General features: G+C 35.6%; 1 protein-coding gene and 1 long non-coding RNA gene across 12 annotated transcripts in view; one reads left to right on the top strand and one right to left on the bottom strand.

Moving 5' to 3' along the window:
* The window catches only part of LOC125328654, a 110177-nt gene that overhangs the window by 26873 nt on the left and 63263 nt on the right, over positions 1 to 20041 (top strand). The gene's annotated exons all lie outside the window — the stretch shown is intronic.
* LOC125328653 (sodium channel protein type 2 subunit alpha-like) overlaps positions 676 to 20041 on the bottom strand; it is a 69642-nt gene continuing 50276 nt past the window's right edge. For all 5 annotated transcript variants that reach the window (XM_048309644.1, XM_048309643.1, XM_048309647.1 and 2 more), the window contains 10 exons: positions 19056 to 19173; positions 17041 to 17195; positions 15683 to 15856; positions 12518 to 12640; positions 11977 to 12258; positions 9014 to 9067; positions 8073 to 8210; positions 5347 to 5451; positions 4671 to 4941; positions 676 to 4299 (listed from right to left, as the gene is read on the bottom strand). In XM_048309644.1, the coding sequence (XP_048165601.1) occupies positions 3116 to 4299; positions 4671 to 4941; positions 5347 to 5451; positions 8073 to 8210; positions 9014 to 9067; positions 11977 to 12258; positions 12518 to 12640; positions 15683 to 15856; positions 17041 to 17195; positions 19056 to 19173 (2604 nt within the window). In that variant the 3' untranslated portion in view covers positions 676 to 3115. The remainder of the gene's footprint in view (positions 4300 to 4670; positions 4942 to 5346; positions 5452 to 8072; positions 8211 to 9013; positions 9068 to 11976; positions 12259 to 12517; positions 12641 to 15682; positions 15857 to 17040; positions 17196 to 19055; positions 19174 to 20041) is intronic.

Below are 20041 nucleotides of genomic sequence, written 5' to 3'. Positions count from 1 at the left end.
TTTTCCTGTTAGCTATATTGGCCCAATTATACAGCAGCTACACTTCACAAAAGAAATGAGAACAAAAAAAATAAAAAAAAGCATTAATTACCCCATGCCCAGGTCCAGTGCACACCCCGTGTCCCTCACCCTGCCACCTGCATGCAGCAACCACCTGCCAGGGACCAGGCCTGAGCCTCTACAAAGGCATCAGCTGCCTGACATGGCCACTAAAACCTCTAACACCTCTTGTTCCCTCTCTAGGCAAGCATGGATTTTTTCAGAGGGAAAGGGATTAAAGCAACTCTGTTATGCTCCCATGGAGTTATTTTGGCGACAGATCCCAGGTCACCTACGCCAGGGTGAGCAGTGAGCAGCTGTGGAGCCATCCTGCATTGGACTTGCCCAATAAAGAGTATCACTGGAGCTCTTCCTGGGCAACTCAAAAATTTGACAAAAAGACACATAGTTGAATGGGGTTTTTTTCTGAATACTAGAAAAACTCCTCTGGTCAGGAAAACATCAGCATTTCATTTCATCTAGATGGTGACAAGTTGATACTGATCTTAAGTCATGATGCAACGTGATCTAGATGTCTAAATCACCTCACTGCTGAAGTGGCTCCCCCTTAATTTTACCAACCATTACTTGTTAATCTTTATAAACTTCATAAAATAAAAGACGAAGACTAAAATATTTACATAAAAAGGTTATCTTTATTCTTTTGGGTTGTTCGCAATGTAGTTAGTTAGTTTTGGTAAAACAACTTCCTGCATGCAGTTCATCAGTACAATATGAGGCAATAATTTCTATAAAAGCAGGAGCCCAACTATATTCTAGTTCTTTTGTAAGAAATGCAAAATGTTTCACTGCCCATTGCACAAGTTCACTATTCATCCTCATGAAGGAAGATTTTTGAGGAACAAATTATATTTAAAGTGTTTCGACTGCAATGTGTACCAATAAGCAAAGTGGACAGTGTGAGACTATCTCTGGGGAAAAAGCAATGTTCCTATGACTAAGATTACCCTGAAAATCAACAGACAGGATTTTAACTAAAAAAAAAAAAAAAAAGCCTTCTATCTTGTTTCACGTAAAAAGACCTACCTATGGATCAGAAAAAAAAAATTGGTACTGTCCATTTGTTTTTAAATTATTCCTTATTAAAAGCTGTTTAAAGTAATTAGCAGAAGTTTTCAATTACATTTTGTATCCTGGGTTTCCAAACCATAAAGTGTCAAAGACAGACGGCAATAAAAATTAATAGCAACAGGAAAATAAGTGTAATTTCTTATAGTAAGTATAAAATGTTACAAAATAAAACTATTTTAAAAATAAAAAGAATAGACATATAATTTTTTTTTAGCCCCATATTTTAAGCCATCTATTTGTCCTGTATAGTCCAATAACTTACTGCGTATTTGCTGATTACAACACTCAAACAAAATAAAATCTTTAATAGCAGCAAACTATTGCTTACTGGTAGGAGGAATGATGGTCTTGTCAAACAGTTTTTTTCTTTTTACCACTCACATCTCTTCCCATGTTAAACTTTAATAGCTGTAGGATAATAGCAGCAAGCATGCATTAGTTAGAGCTTCCAATTATTTGGAGTACCACAGAATATACTACAATATCTATTGAAATGTTGTAAGCTAACTTGCTAGGGTACACATTTGACACATATACGGTAATTAGGTCATTGTCTCTTTGTTCAAAAAAGTACCACTGTGTAAAACAACTGATTAAATAACAGAGGGTATTTTACTTACATATATAGTGTCAGCCTGAATGTGAAAAAAGTCATATAAACCCCAGTGCAGGACAAAGCTGATTGGAGTACATCTTTTTGGTCATCTCAGCTCTCTACGGAAGGTTACGTTACAGTGGAAGCCTGACTAAAGTGCCATGGGGGTGTCAAAATCACCTCTCTGAAGTACATATTTTTTGTTTCTGGCATGATCCATCCTTCCTAAGCAGGGAAATTTAAATCTGACGTATACATTAAGGTAGTATTTGTACCCAAAGGTAATCTGCTATCAACTTATACTCATAGCTTTGATTATTTTCCTAAGTGGGATACACTCATGAGAAATAAGAAGTGTAACAACAGACTTTGGAATAAAGTATGGAAGCTACTCATGATATTACAGGGTCAAAACATACCACTTTAAAAAAAAAAAAATTATAATTTCCCATAGGCAGAATTTGGCATTTGTAGCTTTTCTGTGTAAAGAATTGTTGGAATGTTTCAGGAATTATGAGATATCTTGTATTCTAAAAGTAATTTTTTTTATAGCTTCACAATTTTCAGAACAGGAGCTCTGTGTAGAATCATTTATTTAAACCACTGTACTTGAAATGGACAGTACAATAAATAAAGAAGTAGTAAAAGACATTAAAAATAAATATATTAAACTTAAAAGACTAAGCTACCAATCTCTGTTCTGTGACAATTATTCCCTTGTTTGATTTACTGATAAATTCTCTATCTGGACTCTGTTGGTTTTTTTATAGTTTGCTCCTACTTTGATCTAGATCCAGAGGTTCGATAATCTGGAATCTTGGTTTTTTTGCATTTAGAAGTGGCTTGAAGAAAACTATGTTCATAAAATGATGCCATAATTATGTATTCCTGACATTTGTGTTCCTCTGCACATAAGAGTATTATCTAGTATTTAATGTTTATCTGAATAAAGAGTATTTAGATTTTTTCTCTCAGCACAGCAGAATTAATAAAGCAGTATGTCATTAAAGCAAATAAGATCATGAACAAGAACAGACACACAAGAAACACAGGAGATGAAATGTACACAGTGGATACACTTATTCCACAAAAATACAGGCTTATTAGGACCCATTAAGGGTTCCTATAGTCCAAGTAGAAATTTTCTGTCTCCTCTCAATTAGTAACAGCTGATAATCAAAACTATTGTTCTGCAAGTTTTTTTTCCCTGTTACAGATCAAGAGTATACTAGTGAAGGACCATTGTCTTGGACAGGCAGTCCAAGACTGCAGCAGTGGGTAAACAGGTAAAAACTTATAATTTTGGCAAAATCCTCCAGTAAGAGTGCTATTGAAAAAAACATCATCTTTTCAAGCCTGCGAACATTCATCATGGATAACCTGTGCCTTTTACTTTTTGTTTCCTCTTCTGTCTTTTCCTTTGTCTTCCTTTTCTGATTTGTCATCTTCATATTTTTCTTTTTCTGGTTTTGTTACACTATCATAAGAAGGTGGAGCTGTGGTGGACACAGACATATCCATTTTCTCTGGAGGTGAGTTTTCACTTAGCTTAACAACAATCATATCTTTTTTGATAAGCGGATCACCCCCATCTTTCTGGTACATAAATGAAAGCTTCTTTACTGACTGTCTTAAAAGGTGACGTCTGTAAGCACGCTGAATGATGACAGCAGACACCTCCTCCTGTTTTCGTTTCAATGTAGTTGTAATTGGTTCATAGGAGACTTTAGAAGGATTGGCTGCCATAAACCGATCTTCCATCTGTATTCTGAGGGTGTCCATCTCCCCACTTTCCCCCAATACACGCTTTGTGAAAGCAAACAAGATGTCAAGGCAGTGAATTCTGTCACCGCTTACCACAGGCAGATCCATTGCAATAAGATGAATTGTGTTTGGTTTTGGTATATTAAGAGGAGGATCTAGAGAAGCTGCAAAATCAGACAGTTTGCTATATTCTATGAATTGTGTTGCATCGGGATCATATTTTTCCCAAACCTCATAGAACATCTCAAAGTCATCCTCGCCCAAGGGTTCAGCGCTTTCTTCAGTAGCAACACTGAAGTTCTCCAAAATCACAGCGATGTACATGTTCACCACTACCAGAAAGGATATGATAATGTAGCTGACAAAGAAGAAAATCCCAACAGAAGGGTTGCCACAGTCACCTTTCACAGAACTCCCTGGATGATCTTTATGGGGGTCACAGTCTGGCACCCCACTGTTAAGAATTGGGGCGAGCAAACCATCCCAGCCCGCGGATGTGGTGATCTGAAACAGGCAGATCATGCTGTTGCCAAACGTTTCAAAGTTGAACATGTCATCAATCCCACCTTCCTTCTTGACATAGGCAAAGTTGGACATGCCAAATATGGCATAGATGAACATGACCAGGAAGAGCAGCAGCCCAATGTTGAACAAAGCAGGAAGAGACATCATCAGAGCAAAAAGCAGAGTGCGGATTCCCTTAGCGCCCTTAATGAGGCGCAGGATTCGACCGATTCTGGCAAGTCGCACGACTCTGAACAAAGTGGGTGACACAAAGTACTTTTCAATCACCTCAGCTAGAAACATACCTGTGAAACATAAAAATAAACTAAGAGAGTAACTTTTTAACACAGATTACATTTTCCACAAAAAAGTACAAGAAACCCCCCCAACTCTAGTGGTGGAACTAGTGGAAAATATAACTGGAGGTAAATTTTATCTGCTACAGATGATTTTAGAATTTTTTCCCAGCACTTTTAGAAAATAACCCCAAACCTAGAAGTATTAAAACTGATAAAGAATTATTAAGAAAGTTAGTACTCTCCAGTACGCACTTAATTTCCTAAATAATCAAGAGAAATTAAAATTAAGTAACCCCTCTAATTTGCACAACTTGACAGAGATAAAGCATTAAATGCACATATAACTATGTTTCATTTTGAATATAGGAATTTCTTACCTATTATTGAAAGAATAACAACCACAAAATCAAAAATATTCCAGCCAATGGTGAAGTAATAATAACGGAGTGAAAATATTTTGAAGACACATTCACAAGTGAAAAGGACAACAAAGACCAAGTTAATCCAGTATAAAATATTTTGCATCAGTTCAGTCTGGTCATCTGTTTCTATCATCATTGTGACCATGTTAAGACAGATTAGAACCATAACAGTGATGTCAAATAGTTGCCGTGTTACAATATCAAACACCAGACCTTGCAATTTGTTCTGAGGGGAGAAAAAAAGAAAAGGTGATAGTATTTGTATGCAATGAACATCCATTTCCTCCCTCCCATTTCATTTTTCCTTTCCCAAAGTATACAACCAAGCAAAAGGCTGAAAAATCTAAGAAAACCATTGTCCAGTAACTTATATGCCAGTTCAAAGTTTTCCCCTCAAAACCCAACAAGCCTATGTTTCTTCACATTCTTTGATTCTCTGCTTCCTCAGGCGTAACAAATATGAGAGATTTTTCCTGCAGAACAGATACATGTACATTTCAGTTCAGAATGAAGGGATAACTTGAATTAGGCCAAAACCATTTTAGAGTTAAAGGAGAAATTTTATTGTAATTAATGTACTACTGTGATTTTTCCCCAAATACAGATGATATAAGAATAGTACAATTCTTACCACTGGTCGAGGTATAGGTTTTTGTGGTTTCTTGGATCCAAGCTTCTTCATTGCATTGTAGTATTTCTTTTGTTCCTCTGTCATGAAAATGTCTTGACCTCCAAGGTAAATTAATAAAAGAAACCCCAAATCTCATTACAGCCAAGCCTTTACATCCATTAATTCACAGCATTGCAGAACATGGTTTTAATGAACCCCTTATTCATCCTTATACATTGTTACCAAAACATCATAATTATTTCAAAGATTGTTAAAATATCTGATGAATCTTGACGGAAAAATGAAATAAATTAAGGAACAAAGAAAATCCCCAGAACTTCTATCTATATCTTATTAAAAAAAAAATAACATACCTGATTAATTCAGTTAAATAAATACAAAAAAACCCCCAACTTGTAAAATATACATTTCATAGACACTTATAAATCTAGCATCATAAACTCCACATTGCAAATCAATCTACCAGAAATAAAAAATCTTCAAAGGTACAAAGATACACTGTGAGGAGATATGCCTTCATGTAAAACATACAAGGAGAAAGAAATTACTGATTCTGCTTCTCAGGATGTACATTTTATCATTTCAGTATAAGTATCTCAGTTCAGACGATAATACTTCCACAGTGTTTAAGAGGCTTGATCATCCCCCTACATTGTAGCAAGATCATCAGAAGCATGGGTTTAGTCTGGAGTTTCTTGTCTGAATGAAAGGATATCTAGACTGGCATGTATAATACACACATGGAAACACTTACCAGAAATACAATTTATATAGACAAGTAACTTGTTTTTCTTCCTCTCATGCATTTTTTTGTAATTACATTCCAGGTATGTATGATATCAAAGCAGTGGCATTTGGAAATGAACTTCAGAGTCAGGGGTGATTCTGTGACTTTGTCTCACTGGATTTGTCAAATGTAGTGTCAATCTTATAGACAAAGCAATGATAAGTCTGAATGAAGAGGTGTTTGATTCTTTTAGCTATGGTTATATGTTAGAAGTCAAAAGACACCATCTTTAACAAGTTCTCCTCATAAATCAAATATTCAAGTAAATTTTACTTCTTGGAGAGTAAAAGTTTTGGAAGAAAAACAAGAAGTTGATTTGATAATTACGGTGGACATGCGCTGTGACTGTTAAAAGCTTTCACCCAGTGGGAAATAAATAATTTAAAAAAAACGCCACAAAGAAAGTGGGATTGATTTGGGGATTTTCTCCTACTGTCTCACTGATGTAATGGCTATCATGAGTGAACAAGCCATCCTTGCCTCAGCATGCTGTCCATAGGGAGAATAGAGGTCTCAAGGCAAGATACCCCTAAGGACTAGTTAGGAAATTGACAGTAGAACATTGCCTTCCTCATGGAACTAATGTAATAAAAGTAGGATGCACACAGGAACTACAGAAAAGCACAGTTTAACTACACAGAGACAATATATTTCAACGTGAGGTCCTTTACCATTCATATCCCAACATGCCCCAATGTCAGCGATATGAAGAAAGAACAAAGACAAGAATAATACTGCTGGGTAGCCATGAACTGTGTGATCTGTCCATTTCTACAAACACAGGTGTACCTATAAATTCAAAAGACAGACAACTAATGCTGGCTAACTTGCTACATGAAACTAAAGAATACCATATAGATAGAATTTTCCCCAGCCTAATGGTATGCCCAGCATTTTACTTTCTTGGTGACTTAAAACAGCTCCAAATGTACAAGGGGTATATAGCACCCTGCCAGAAAAAGCCTTTTAGCAGGAACCCTTATCTGTCTTCTGAGTCAAGATGATTCCAGTAGACAGTGTCTGCCAAGTGAACTCAATAAAATTTAAAATTACCTCATTACTGAGTAAGGCCACCTTGTTACACGTCGACTGCCAAAAATGCCAATAATATGTATATAACCTTAGCTTTGCTCCCCAAGGATGAGAAACGGAACCACCTTCCTGCTAAGTACTGGATGCCTCTGAAGTTTACTCCAAGGAAGGTGCAAATATCTTGAAGGACGAAGATGCCATCATTTATGGTTTAAATAGCAAGAACAATTTAATTTGCCATCATGGTCTGCATTTTCACCTATTTAAACATTCCTAGAGTTCTTGGCACAATCCTGTGTTCCTGTGTTCATTTAAATAATAGAAACAGCTAAAGCTTCAAAGAAAACCTACGTATTTTCAAATGTCACCCATTTTCTTTTTCTTGCAAATTCACTAACTCAAGACAGTTTCCCAACCCTCTCTAATCTTACAATCCAGATCAGTATTTTCAGTATTCAACTAGTCTGTATTAGTCTCTGTAATGAAGGCCTTCACAATACTGCTAAATGTTATCTCCTTATCAATTTTGAAATTTATAGTTTTGCATATTCTCTTCTTTCCTGACTTTTATTTGTTTAAGTCATCTGTACTTTCACATAGCTTGGTCACAGCACTGTAAGGATAAGAAAAACAAAGACAGAACTTTCTGATGGACAACCTATCATTGGGCTGTACAGGGATGTGGAGAACACTCAGACACTCAGCCTAAGTTTAAATTACTTCAAATGCCTTAAAAAGAAAAGACTGTTATTTCATTATTTTGAATAAACAAAAATCTTAAAACCTGATTTCTTTTTTTCTTTCTATTACTATGAGAAATTTCAGACACTCTTATTTATCCTTGCATACATTTGCTGAATGCTCAATGACAATGCAGTATTGTGAAAACAAAACATGTGGTACTTATCTTCTTTTTTTGTTGGTTGAAGTTATCTATGATGACACCAATGAACAAGTTTAGGGTGAAAAACGATCCAAAGACGATAAAGGCAACAAAGTACAGGTACATGTATAGGTTGTCTTCATACTTGGGTTGTTTCTCTGCCTATGTAACACAGAAAAACAGTAAAGCACCACAAATAACAGTTAAGACAAATCAAAGATTCCCGAGAAGGAAGAGAAGTTGCATTCAGATGGACAGGGCGTAAACCCAACTGTACAAGGGGGTAAAGCCAACTCTTCTGGAACATACACTACACTTGCCTTATGTCTGAACTTGAAAATCTATCTAATAGACAGACCTGCCATTCCTCCCCCTCTCAGTCTGTTCTCTTTGATGACACTTGACACTTCTTGTAGGTCCTACAAAATTTGACATAAATGATCAAATATCAAAAGCAATTCAGTTCCTATAGACTATATGCAAATCAGGAACTGACTGAGGAGAGATGCAAACAAATATCAACATTAAAAGAAAAATAGGCAAAATTTAGCAAATTTGGTTTTTGAGATCATCAGAGTCTGCAGCTCTGGATTAGCTATTGCAGTGATGCCTCTTGACTATTTGGGTCATTTTTGAAGACACAGGAAAAACTTATTTCCTGATCTGTACAATCTCAGATACAAATTAATAGAAAAACAGATCTCATTAGTTTGGATTTTTACAGAAGAATTGTTAAATTAGTAATAATTTCTGTAGCTCTACAGCAATAATTTTTTTTTAACCTGTTAAAAGTATAAGCACTCTGTGGGCATAGATTTATATAAAAAAATCTTCAGGGCTTTAGATTTTAATGTTTTATATTTTAGTTCATTTCAACTGCCATTCAAGAAGCATTATATCAATCTTTCATTTGTTTTCTTTCAGTAAATTTCATTTTTACTCAGTAGATTTTATATTGCACTCACTTCTGTAGAATCAACCGCAGCGTACATAATGTCCGTCCATCCTTTAAATGTTGCCTAAAAACAAAACTTGTTAATATTTTCTATCAAAGCTCCAGTTCTGAGAACATTCTAAATAAAACAGTGTCTTCTGCAATGTATTTGTATTCATAAAAATAAAGAGAATATTGAAAGTCTGGTGAGTTACAAGTGAAGCATTCACAGGAAGTTCATTACTGTGGAATATTTCCCCCTAATTATTAAAACACTGAATAAATTCTAATCTTCATGGAAATTCATATGAACTCTCTGCAAGATGAGTTGCAATCAATATCACCATACCAGAGAGAAGCAATTTATCTCCCAGGGAAATGGGATGTACTGGTTATCATCTGTAAAGCACTACCTTAACAGGAAAGGTACTGTGCTATTTGGCATCCCAGTAAAGCCAAGTCCCTGATGTCAGGATACAGGGAACCTACATGATCAGCTGGTCCACCTGCACAGGGATGGCATGGGTCACTCCACTGGAAGCTCCAAGAAGAGACTGAGTGAAGCTGCCCAAGGACTCAGTAGCTCATCCATCCTTCTAGTGTGTGCCATGGCATCCACGGGGGCCCTGGTGGGTCATGGACCACATGCAGCTCTGTGCACATTCCAGAGCCAGCACCCAGCCAGGATCCACTGCTTCTCCTCCAGGACCTCCCCTGCACATCCCAGCTCTCCAGCTCCCCTGTAATTCCATTATTTGATGGAACCATTCTGAACTGCACTCTGCCACAAGTGCAGCACATGCTGCTGACACCAGCTCTTCCCAAACACTGCTTGGTTTTCCTCAAGGTATTATAATAAGGCTTTCAGTTCTAACTTTCTAACTATCAAAAAACTGAAGGACTTCTCCAGGAAAAAAAAATAGACACCCTGTATCGGCATTGTTCAGACAGAATAGGGAAACAGTCCTAGAAGAAACTCCTAAAGGTAAGTAGTCCCAAGAAATCTTAAGAAAATATTAGAATCATAGAATGGTTTGGCTTGGAAGTGACCTTTAGAAATTATCTAGTTTAAACCCTATGCTATGGGCAGGGACATCTTTCACTACATCAAAAACATCCAATGATGGGCCATCCACATTCTCTGGGCAACCTGAATGTCTCAATGCATTATTATTAAAAAAATAAATAAATCTTCCTTATATCCAATATAAATCTACCTTCTTTCAGTTAAAAAACATTGCTATTTGTCTTTTCCCTACAGGCCCTGGGAAAAATTTTCCCTCAGTCTTTCTTATAAGCCCCCTTTAAACATTGAAAGGACACCATAAGGTCTCCCTGGAGCCTTCTCTTCTCCAGGCTGAACAACCCCACCTCTCTCAGCCTTTCTTCAAAGGAGAGGTGTTCCAGTCCTCTGATCTTTTTCTTGGCTGTCTTCTGGAACTCTAAGAAGTCCATACCTCCTTATTCTGGTGAGATCTCATGAGAACGGAGTGTATAGGGAGAATCACCTCTCTCTATCTGTTGGCCACACTTCCTTTTGGCTAGCCCAGGATATGACTGACTTGGCAATCAAATCCTTTGCAATCATATGCAAGCACACATTGCCAGCTCACGTCAAAGTTTTTTCCCCAAGAGCACCTCTGTGGGGCTGACCTCAATCCATTCATTTTCCAGTCTGCACTGATACTGGGGATTGCCCTGAACCAGGTGCAAGACCTTGCATGTGGCCTTGTTGATCTCCTTTAGGTTCATGGGGTTCAACCTTCAGGCAGCTGAGGTCACTCAGGATGGCATTCCCTCTAAGCCTATCAAAAAACTCAGCTTGGTGTCATCTGCAAACTGCTGAGGGTGTACTGAATTCCATTATCAATGTCATTGATGGAGCTATTAGATAGTACTGGTCCTAGAACAAATCCTTGAAAGACACCACGTGGTACTGGTTTCCTCTTGGACACTAAGCTGCTGAATGTAAGTCTTTTGACACAGCCATCCAACCAATTCCTTACCCCTCTAGCGGGCCTCCATCAAACTTTCTCTGGTGAGCTACAATATTGAGGGCAAGAAAGGTGTGAAATGTTTACTGCAATCATTACATAGGCAAACTGTACATGCAAGATATGATTCAACTGCTAAAAGCAGTGCCCCTCTCTAAGCTGGTAATTTATGCAATTGCCTAGTGCTGTTTAGCAATAGCTACTGTTACGCCTCGAAGCAATCAGATGGTAGCCCACTAGCACAATAATAATTACTAAACGCTACCAGTTGGAAATTTTTAAAGACATAATAATTACCAATTGCTTATGAGTACAAATAATTTCCCAGAAGCAGTTTGTCAAATGAACTTGATTATGAATATACGTTTGGCAATTTACAGATACTGCCTCTAAAAAAGGCTCATGCCCAGAAATCTAGCACTAGTAAATTCTGCAACTGTTAATCTTTAAGAGGTTAAAAGCAAGCTAAAAACTTCCTCAAAAAAACTCACTTGGAAATAATAGACAGTAACTGGAGTGGGACTACTACTAATAAAATAGGCAAAGAAGAGAGAGGAAAAAGTAATTTAATTCATCTAAATCAATAGTTCACTCTCCTCTTGTTTGAAGATCAGATAAGTCCTAGAACATATCTATGACAACCATGGTAAAAATATTAGTATGCCTTAACAGATAAAGCAAATAAAAGAAAATGAAACCTAGCTGCAGTGTTTAACCACATATTTTAACTACATACTGTATTTCTGTAGAACTTGAAAAGTTACTAGCAGGTGGGTGCCAAGCAACTTTATATCCATCAAGTAAATATTAGATAGTCCTCCTCTTCCAAAATGGCCAAAGAATGTATCACATTTTTACCATAAGCAACATTAATTTGCTGCATAGAACAAAATTATAAAGTCAAATCCATATCCATTTATTTATTTTAAAATAACATTGAAAATTATGGAATTAAATGATACTGCGACGAAAATTAAAGCTGGAAAATTTATGCACTTACCACTTGAAGCAGAGAAAGATAACCGACTGCAACATTATCAAAGTTTACTTTCACATTTTTCCACCGAACGCCTCCAGAAGTCCTGTTCATATTTTCACACATACTTTTATTACTGACTTCCTGTGGTGTGAACCTCTCATTATTTGTGGTGTTAACACAGTAATAGAACTTGCCAGCAAACAAATTCACTCCCATAATGCTGAAAATTAGCCAGAATGTAAGACAAACCAGAAGTACGTTCATAATGGATGGGATCGCTCCAGTAAGAGCATTCACAACCACCTAGTCAATAAACACAGAAAAAAAATTAAAAAACAACACAAGGATTTGGTTTTTTAGACCTAGAAAATGATTTAATGTAAAACATTACATTACACTGACGTAATGCAAATAGAAAAGGAGTAATGCATATGATAGAATCAAACATGCTACTGTTGGCCTTGCAAACAGACATGCAATTAATGTTCTTCCATGATTTTATAATTTGGCATATTTTTAAGGATTTGTTTTACAAATTATTTCTTTTTTTTTTTTCCCTTACCCTCATGCCTTCAAAACGTGACAAAGCTCTTAGAGGTCTCAAAGCTCTCAATGTTCGGAGGGATTTAATTGCACCAAGTTCTGAGAAACCAAGGGCATTAGCTACTAAGCTAACCAACGAGACCTAGAGGAAACAAAACAAAAAAAAAGAAATTTTCTTTTTCAAGTAGCTTCAAAATAGAAATGCCTTGAGAGGTAAAATTTTTATCTGGATATTGGGAAAAAATTTCACAAGGTCCCTAATCTTTCAGTGAAAAAATTAAAATAAAAGAAAAGGAATCAGTCTAATATTGCATGTAAATTTCAGAACAATTTAAACAAAAACATACCTTAATCTATAATATTAATTGTGGATATGTGTGTATGTGCATTTCTATTTAAAAAATAAATAAATAATTTCCTCTTCTTCCATGTTTGATTCTGGTTTGGACAACTTGTGATACCAAATATAAACTGACTTCTACATATAAAATTGCTAAATATAACATTAGAAAATTAGAAAATTCAAAGGTGTATTGCAAAAAAGGAAGGGGATATATTACAAAACACCCTGTAATGGTGCACGTGAGACAGAATCCCAATTTCAGCTTCATTTCAACTTTCTGTTCTTGTAACTACCAAATAGGGTAATTGCAGAAAAGCACATTGTTATCATAAGCTGGAAACATCTTACTTTGGATTTATAAAATTGTTTGTATTTTGTACTATTAATGTGCCTTGATATTTCCTCTTTCAACATTATTACTTTTGTGGAAGAAAGGGTTTAATCCACAAGATTTTTTGAAACTTTCAGTACAGCTGGATTAACAGCTCAAAAGCTGATTTTCCTGTTGTTTTCTGGTGAAAGTCAATGACTTGTGTCCTCACTGAGTCTCCCACTCCAGATGGCTCTCTCCTGTTGTGTTTACACATGAGGAATTCTTCTGCAGATTTCTTTACTCTAAGGGTAGCTCAAGCAAGCTGCCAAATACTATACAATCCCATCTTTGTTCTTTTCTGTGATACCATTTGTACTTGCACATGGAAAGCTGAACAAAATGAGCATTTTTATTTGTTTCAGGGTAATTATCCGTTTCTAAAATCATTGCAAACATCACAAAGGGTAAGTATTTGTTTGTCTACTATAAATTCTTTCCCAAGCAGGGAAGAAGTGAAGAGTTTAGGCTGATAGATACAGAAGAGTTTGCCTAAAAAGATTCTGTAAAATGTTGCCAGACTATGATAATTTGAGTGGTACTGGTATGGCAAATTGTTCAATGTTTAGCTGGATAAAGACATAGGATAGAAAGATAAAACAAAGGTTGATCCAAGCAGTTGAGGGCAGCAACTGTATGCTAAACCAGAACGTAAAATGGCAACAGGAAGAGAAATAATTAAAATTCCTTGTTAGTAGGCGAAAACAGTAACAAGTAAGTCTGGCAATAATGTCAGAAAAAGCTAAGCAGACCACCATGACCTTAGGGGTGAGGAGGAGTGGGTTTACAATACATGAGGTCAAACACTGGCAATGGATTGCTAAGTAAGGCATTCCCCATTCAAAACAGAGTACCAGCCTGAGCAGTCTAATCTAATCTTGAGGTTAGAGCCAATTGAAAACCTCCGAAGGTGCCCTCCAACATAAATTGTTATATAATCTGCTACTACAGGGTCACTAAATGCAGACACTCTAAACAAAAGTTTAAGATGGCTACATGAAAGCACTGAAATCACCAAAAAAATGAAGAGCCCATACCTATCCATATGGATAAATGGTATGCCTAATAAGAGTAATTGATCTTAAAACTCAATTCAAGATCAACCTTTCCCAATACAGGCTTGTACAGAGACACTCATTCTGAATACTCCTTAAATAGTAATGCATTTATTTATTTTTTTAATTTTTTTTTTTTTTTTTTTTTTTTTTTTTTACCAATGACCGCTGTAATGGGAAAAAATTTCCAAATTTAGGTATCACAAGGTTCTGGAAACACACTGTCTGGGATTCAAAACATGAAAAGATTCTAAAACATGGCATCAACAATTTGATGCAAAGGTGACAGAATCTATCTAGATGATTACTGCTGATTTCCCATTAGTTATAAAATTGTCAAAATTTTTCATTTAACTCTTAAGTTACAATAAAGAAAAATCAGAATGCTGTAGCATTCATAAAGGAAGCAAATATATTCAGCCTTACTCAAAAACAGTCTTAACTTTTTTCCTTTCATGTGCTGAGGGTATCTTGTTTTGGAAAATTTAATCTTAGGGGAGGACCCTTATACTTGCAAAGTTTATTACAGTACATCTGTTCTGGGAATATGTTAATTTTATACTTGGTGTAAGTATAAACCGGGAGTTCACAACAGAAGAAATGGAGTGGCCATGAAAGTAAAAAGCAGGAAACTCCACATCCCAGAAAAAACATATCACATGTTATCTCACGTCACTGAATCCATCTGCTCAGAATGGGGATTCACTAAAAAGAGAGGCACAGTTAAATGGGGAGGACAAATAACAAACACCACTTGTACCTTTCCCTCCAAAAAATCTGCTTTGAAAAGAGCATTAGGTAAGTTTCAATTCTACTGGTAGGGGACAAAACTTCTGTCCTAGATCCCAGATACCATCCAATTAATAGAGTTTGTTTTGTCCATTTGTTGAATTTCTACTCCAACACCTTCGCAAAAAGAAAGAACTCCTTCAAACAAACGTATCATGCGATGTCACTAATTTAGTTTCTTTGGAGTGCAATTTCAGCCCTAGTTTTTAATGTTTTTGCTGAAAAACAATTCTCCCCTGCAGTTCTTTGTCAGTGCCTCATTAAGCCCAGGATCAACCGCCCTACCCCATGTGCTCACTTAAACTTCCCTCTCCTTTCTTGTGTCTCCTTCCTTCTTGTTCTCTGTCACCATATCCAGCAAATTGAAGTTAAATCAGTAAATAGTGCTCCCTCACCAGCTGGGACCCCACACAGTAAAACACAGAGCACATGGTGTCAATGACAGCACAAAGCAGATTTAGTTATACACTGGATAATTGCTGTAGGATCTTATTCACCAGTATGTAATTTTCTGTTCCTTTAAGCCAGATTTCTATTATTCACTGCATATATCTCTACCAGATTGAAGTTACATAAAATGACTGGCCTAAAACCAGAAACTGACTACTTAGAAAGCATAGTACCTACATCAACAATCAGGAAGTCCAGCCAGCACCAAGCATTAGTGAAGTAAGTCTGAAAACCGTAGGCCACCCATTTTAGCACCATTTCCAGAATAAAGACATAAGTAAAGATTTTATCAGCATAGTCCAGCAGAATTTTTATAGTCTTGTGCTGTTCAATATGTATATCTTCAAAAGCCTGTGAAGAATGGGTTACATACAAGTCAGATATTGAAAAGTCTTTGCAAATTACAAATTAAGCCAGAACTACATGAAAACAGCAAAGTAAAATCACTTTCAACTTTAAATGTTTTACCTTGAAAAACAAAAATAGCAGAAATTACAATTACATTCTGTCTGCCTTTTAGATTTTATCATTATCCGAAAACAGAATTACAATATAACATCTGAGGTTGCCAAAAAGGTTTTTAGAAATTTCAGTAATAGTCAACACAGAATTAAAATTTTTCACCCTGAAAAGCCCAGCCAGGTTCAGTCATAAGGCAGTCTCATTATTACATTAACTTCAATTAACAAAAGAGACCAAATACTATGTTGATGCTCTTTAGTTAATTTCAGTCTTAGGTGCTGATAGCAAGGTTTTAGCAGTGGGAGGCTGTAGGTGTGGACACTGTGAGAAGAGACCAGGGGACTGCTTTGTGCCAGCTCCACCATCAATCCAACACAGGAAACAGCTGAGCACAATAATCAAGCTGGTGGTGCCTCCGGGAAAACATATTTAGGAAAGGGCAAAACACTGCATGGCAGTATGAGGACTGAAGGAAAAAAGTGAGAAAAAGTACCCTCCAAACACCAAGGTCAGAGAAGAAGGAAGCAAAATAGGTGGTGCTTGAGGTGCTGGAGCAGAGACCAAGACAATATATAGAAAATCCTTTGTCAATGAGCAACCAAAATGATCCCAAGCTGTGTGAAGCACTAAATGTCACTAAGAATAGTATAAAGAAATTCAAGAATTCCTATGTAACAGTCCAGAAATAATGAAACTAAAACTGTAGCAAAAAATTAACTAAGAACATGATGAATTCAGTGTCTGTTTTTGGCGACAATTTTCATTTGAAGTAGAATAATTGTTTTATGCATACATTTCTTTTTTCATTATTTTTATAATTTCTTAAACAAGATTTTTAGTGTAATCCTTTTCGTAAATACACACATCACCTTGTAATCATCAAAAGTTCACCTGCAAAACTTTAATGTAATGTAAATTAAATGTAATACCCAAAATATTCTGGGAATTTAGTTCCAAGTTCTCTTTTAAGAAAACTTCATATTTTTTTCTTAATGAACACGTATGTGTTACAATAGTAATTTTGATAAAACATTTTTATAGGTATTGTTTCTATGGGTGCAAGCTCTACTTACCAGAGCACCACTGCTGAGAAGAATCATGAAGACAATAAATGATTCAAACCAGTTGTGCTCTACTATCTTGTAACAGGTTTTTCGAAGGTTCCACCAGATTCTTCCTTTTGTGCTCTCCCTACTGCCTTTACAGCATTTAAACTTCTGTACACAACCTAACAGCACAAAAATAAGAAACTGTTATATGGTAGCATTTTCACTATCCTGAGAAATCAAATCATTCTTAGCTAACTCCTATTTCACAAAGTTCAAGCTACTTATCTTTTTAATTTTATACTCTGGATGTAGGAAAATTTAAGTGTACATAATTTTTTCTCTACTCTGATGCTAAATCAAGCTTACAGTAAAGGACAGTCATCTAATAGAGCTAATTTTCATTTACAAACATTTAAAAATATATTATTCAGTTTCTATACAGATAATTAAAGAACATGCAAATTGTCAGGGAGTAGAAACAAGGAGCATACATAGCAGCTTTCACATGAACTTGTTCAAGAATACAGAAGCTTCTTCTTTTAAAAGAACTTTTGCCTTTTAGATAAGGTTCAAACAAATCAGATATAAATACTATTTTTATTTATTATACTGAGGAACAACCAATGCTCCAAGGGCTGACTAAGGATACCACTTTACAGAAATAAATGTTTTAACAGGAGATTATGAGAGCTTTACCAATAGTATGCAGATTTGTGGCAACTGTCCACAGAATTTTGCCTCATATTGGAGAGGTCCCTACTTTATCATGGGGCCTCAAGGCATTGTTTTCAAAGAACCTCAGTATCTGCCTAGCCAAGAGTAGCCTCCTTAATTCATTAAAAATTATTGATCACATAGAAACATAACCAAGTTGACATGACTTTAATGGGTCCCAAAGGCATTATGGTTTTCCTGTGAGCGTCATTAAGTTCATATGTTACAAATAACTTACGCTATATTTCATCATCTCAGATAAAACAGCTACCACTGTGAAGAACATGAACTACTCAACTACTCAAAATGCTTACATTATGAAAAAATTAATCTTATGTCCAAGAACTAATAGACATCACATAACACAAGGATAAGGAAAAATTGTAATATAATGTCAAATTATTTGAGAAATGTATGTTTGTTTGTTTGATTTTTTAAATTAAGAACTTGATATAGTCAATACAGTTCCACAGTGCAAAATGATTTTGGTTTTTTAAAGATCAGTAAAATAATACTTCAAAGGACAAAGGTTCTAACCTAAATCCAAGGTGTTTTCAAAACAGCAAACCAAAAAGCATGGACAGGATAGGAGAGTTAATCCTGGAACATATTTTGAGTGATTTTACTCATGATTTTAAAGGAAATCAAAATCTGTAATACCAAAAAACCTAGAAATTCTTTCCTACATAGTAAATTTCAGTAGTCCCCTAGAAGATACAGCTATACAGAACTAAAATCAAAACTTTTAAGGACATGCAAGTTTGCTGTTAAGACTTCTTTACATAAATAGATACATAGGCTCTCATTCACCTGTTTCAATCCACAGTATGCTTATACACCCTCTTCCCCCATTAATGGGGCAATGTCAACAAAATAAGTTTATTTTTGAGTCAAACTTTCCAAGATCTGAATCAACCACTGGATTGCTTTCTAGCACTAGGAAGTGACCATGATTAATCACATGATTCCATTTTAAATTTCTCAGTGGAGTGAGCCTGGTCTAGGGTTTAATCTTGCAGATTTCACTACCGACAAAGTAATTTAAATCAACAGAATTACTGACTGCTGAGAATAAGTTTATAGAATTGTGCCCAGTGGTTATTTTAAAATATTATAAATTATCACAAACACACATACTGAACTTTGCACTAACAAGCAGTACTTCATAGACATCAGTATTGCTATCTACAACAGGCAAAATTAATCATACCCTAAGACTTGACGAAATAGGATCCAGGACCACTGTAGCAAAAGCTTCCTTGAACTGCCAATGTTTGTTGCAAACAAGCAAAACGTAATTGCTAGCCCCAAATTTTATTTCATACCTTCTGTAAAGCATGCCTGTAGTTCTGATCCTTTTTCTGGTTCAGATTCACTTTTTTCTTCTCCAAAGACAGCTAAATTAACTGTACTTCCTTCTGATGAGCTGGAAAAATCTAACTTCTGAAAGTAAAATTCAATAATATTTTTACTTTATTAATATTACATTTTTAGAAGTATAATAAACTAAGCATGCAACATCATGTGCCAGTAATAAGAAGAATAATATTTTTCACCAGAAATACAGAAAAACACCCACATGTAGCAGTCAATGCTGTTGAAATGTGCATAAATCATCCACTTTCTATCTAGAGATTGCAAGGCATATAATGGAATCTTTCATGGAATTTCAGAATTTCTAGTCTAAATATGTTATTCTTCAAAGTTAACTGTTACTTAGTTGATTTGCTGATACATATTCTATTTGCTTTGCTTTCTACTATTACTTTCTTATACATTTCAACTGGCATTAATTTGCATTCTCTTTTGCCAATGCACATATGTAGTACATTGTGCATTCTGAAACTACCCATTAGTCTGGTACACATACCTGTACAGTCAACACCCAGAAATAATTTTTGTTGGGTTTTTTTTAAGAATTGACATGACATAAGTCACATTATTAAAAAGACCCCCAAACATAAAACCAAACATATACATACACAAAACCCCCCAACCATTACAAGAATAAGCCTTAATTTATTGTTTTGTAATCTGCCTGTGTATTGCGGAGATCTGGAGATTTTAAGGGAAGATGTGGTGTCCTGTACGCTTAATTTAAGTATGAGTACCAAACTAAATTAGAGTAGTTCTGGTCACAGCATTCTCTGACATTTTACAATGTTATTATCAAGAAGTATATAACATCAGTAATGAAGTCACACAAGTAAATGTCTGTAGGGAATGATGTAAGCACGCTTTATAAAACAACCTTTGTTTTGTCAAATCAACACCACTTTTGCTAATTTAGTTAGATTTTTATGATTAAGAG

The sequence above is a fragment of the Corvus hawaiiensis genome, chromosome 7 (assembly GCF_020740725.1).
Source record: "Corvus hawaiiensis isolate bCorHaw1 chromosome 7, bCorHaw1.pri.cur, whole genome shotgun sequence".
Taxonomy (NCBI): Eukaryota; Metazoa; Chordata; class Aves; order Passeriformes; family Corvidae; genus Corvus; species Corvus hawaiiensis.
Note: the sequence above shows the minus strand (reverse complement) of the source record. Positions and strands in the feature narration are given on the sequence as shown.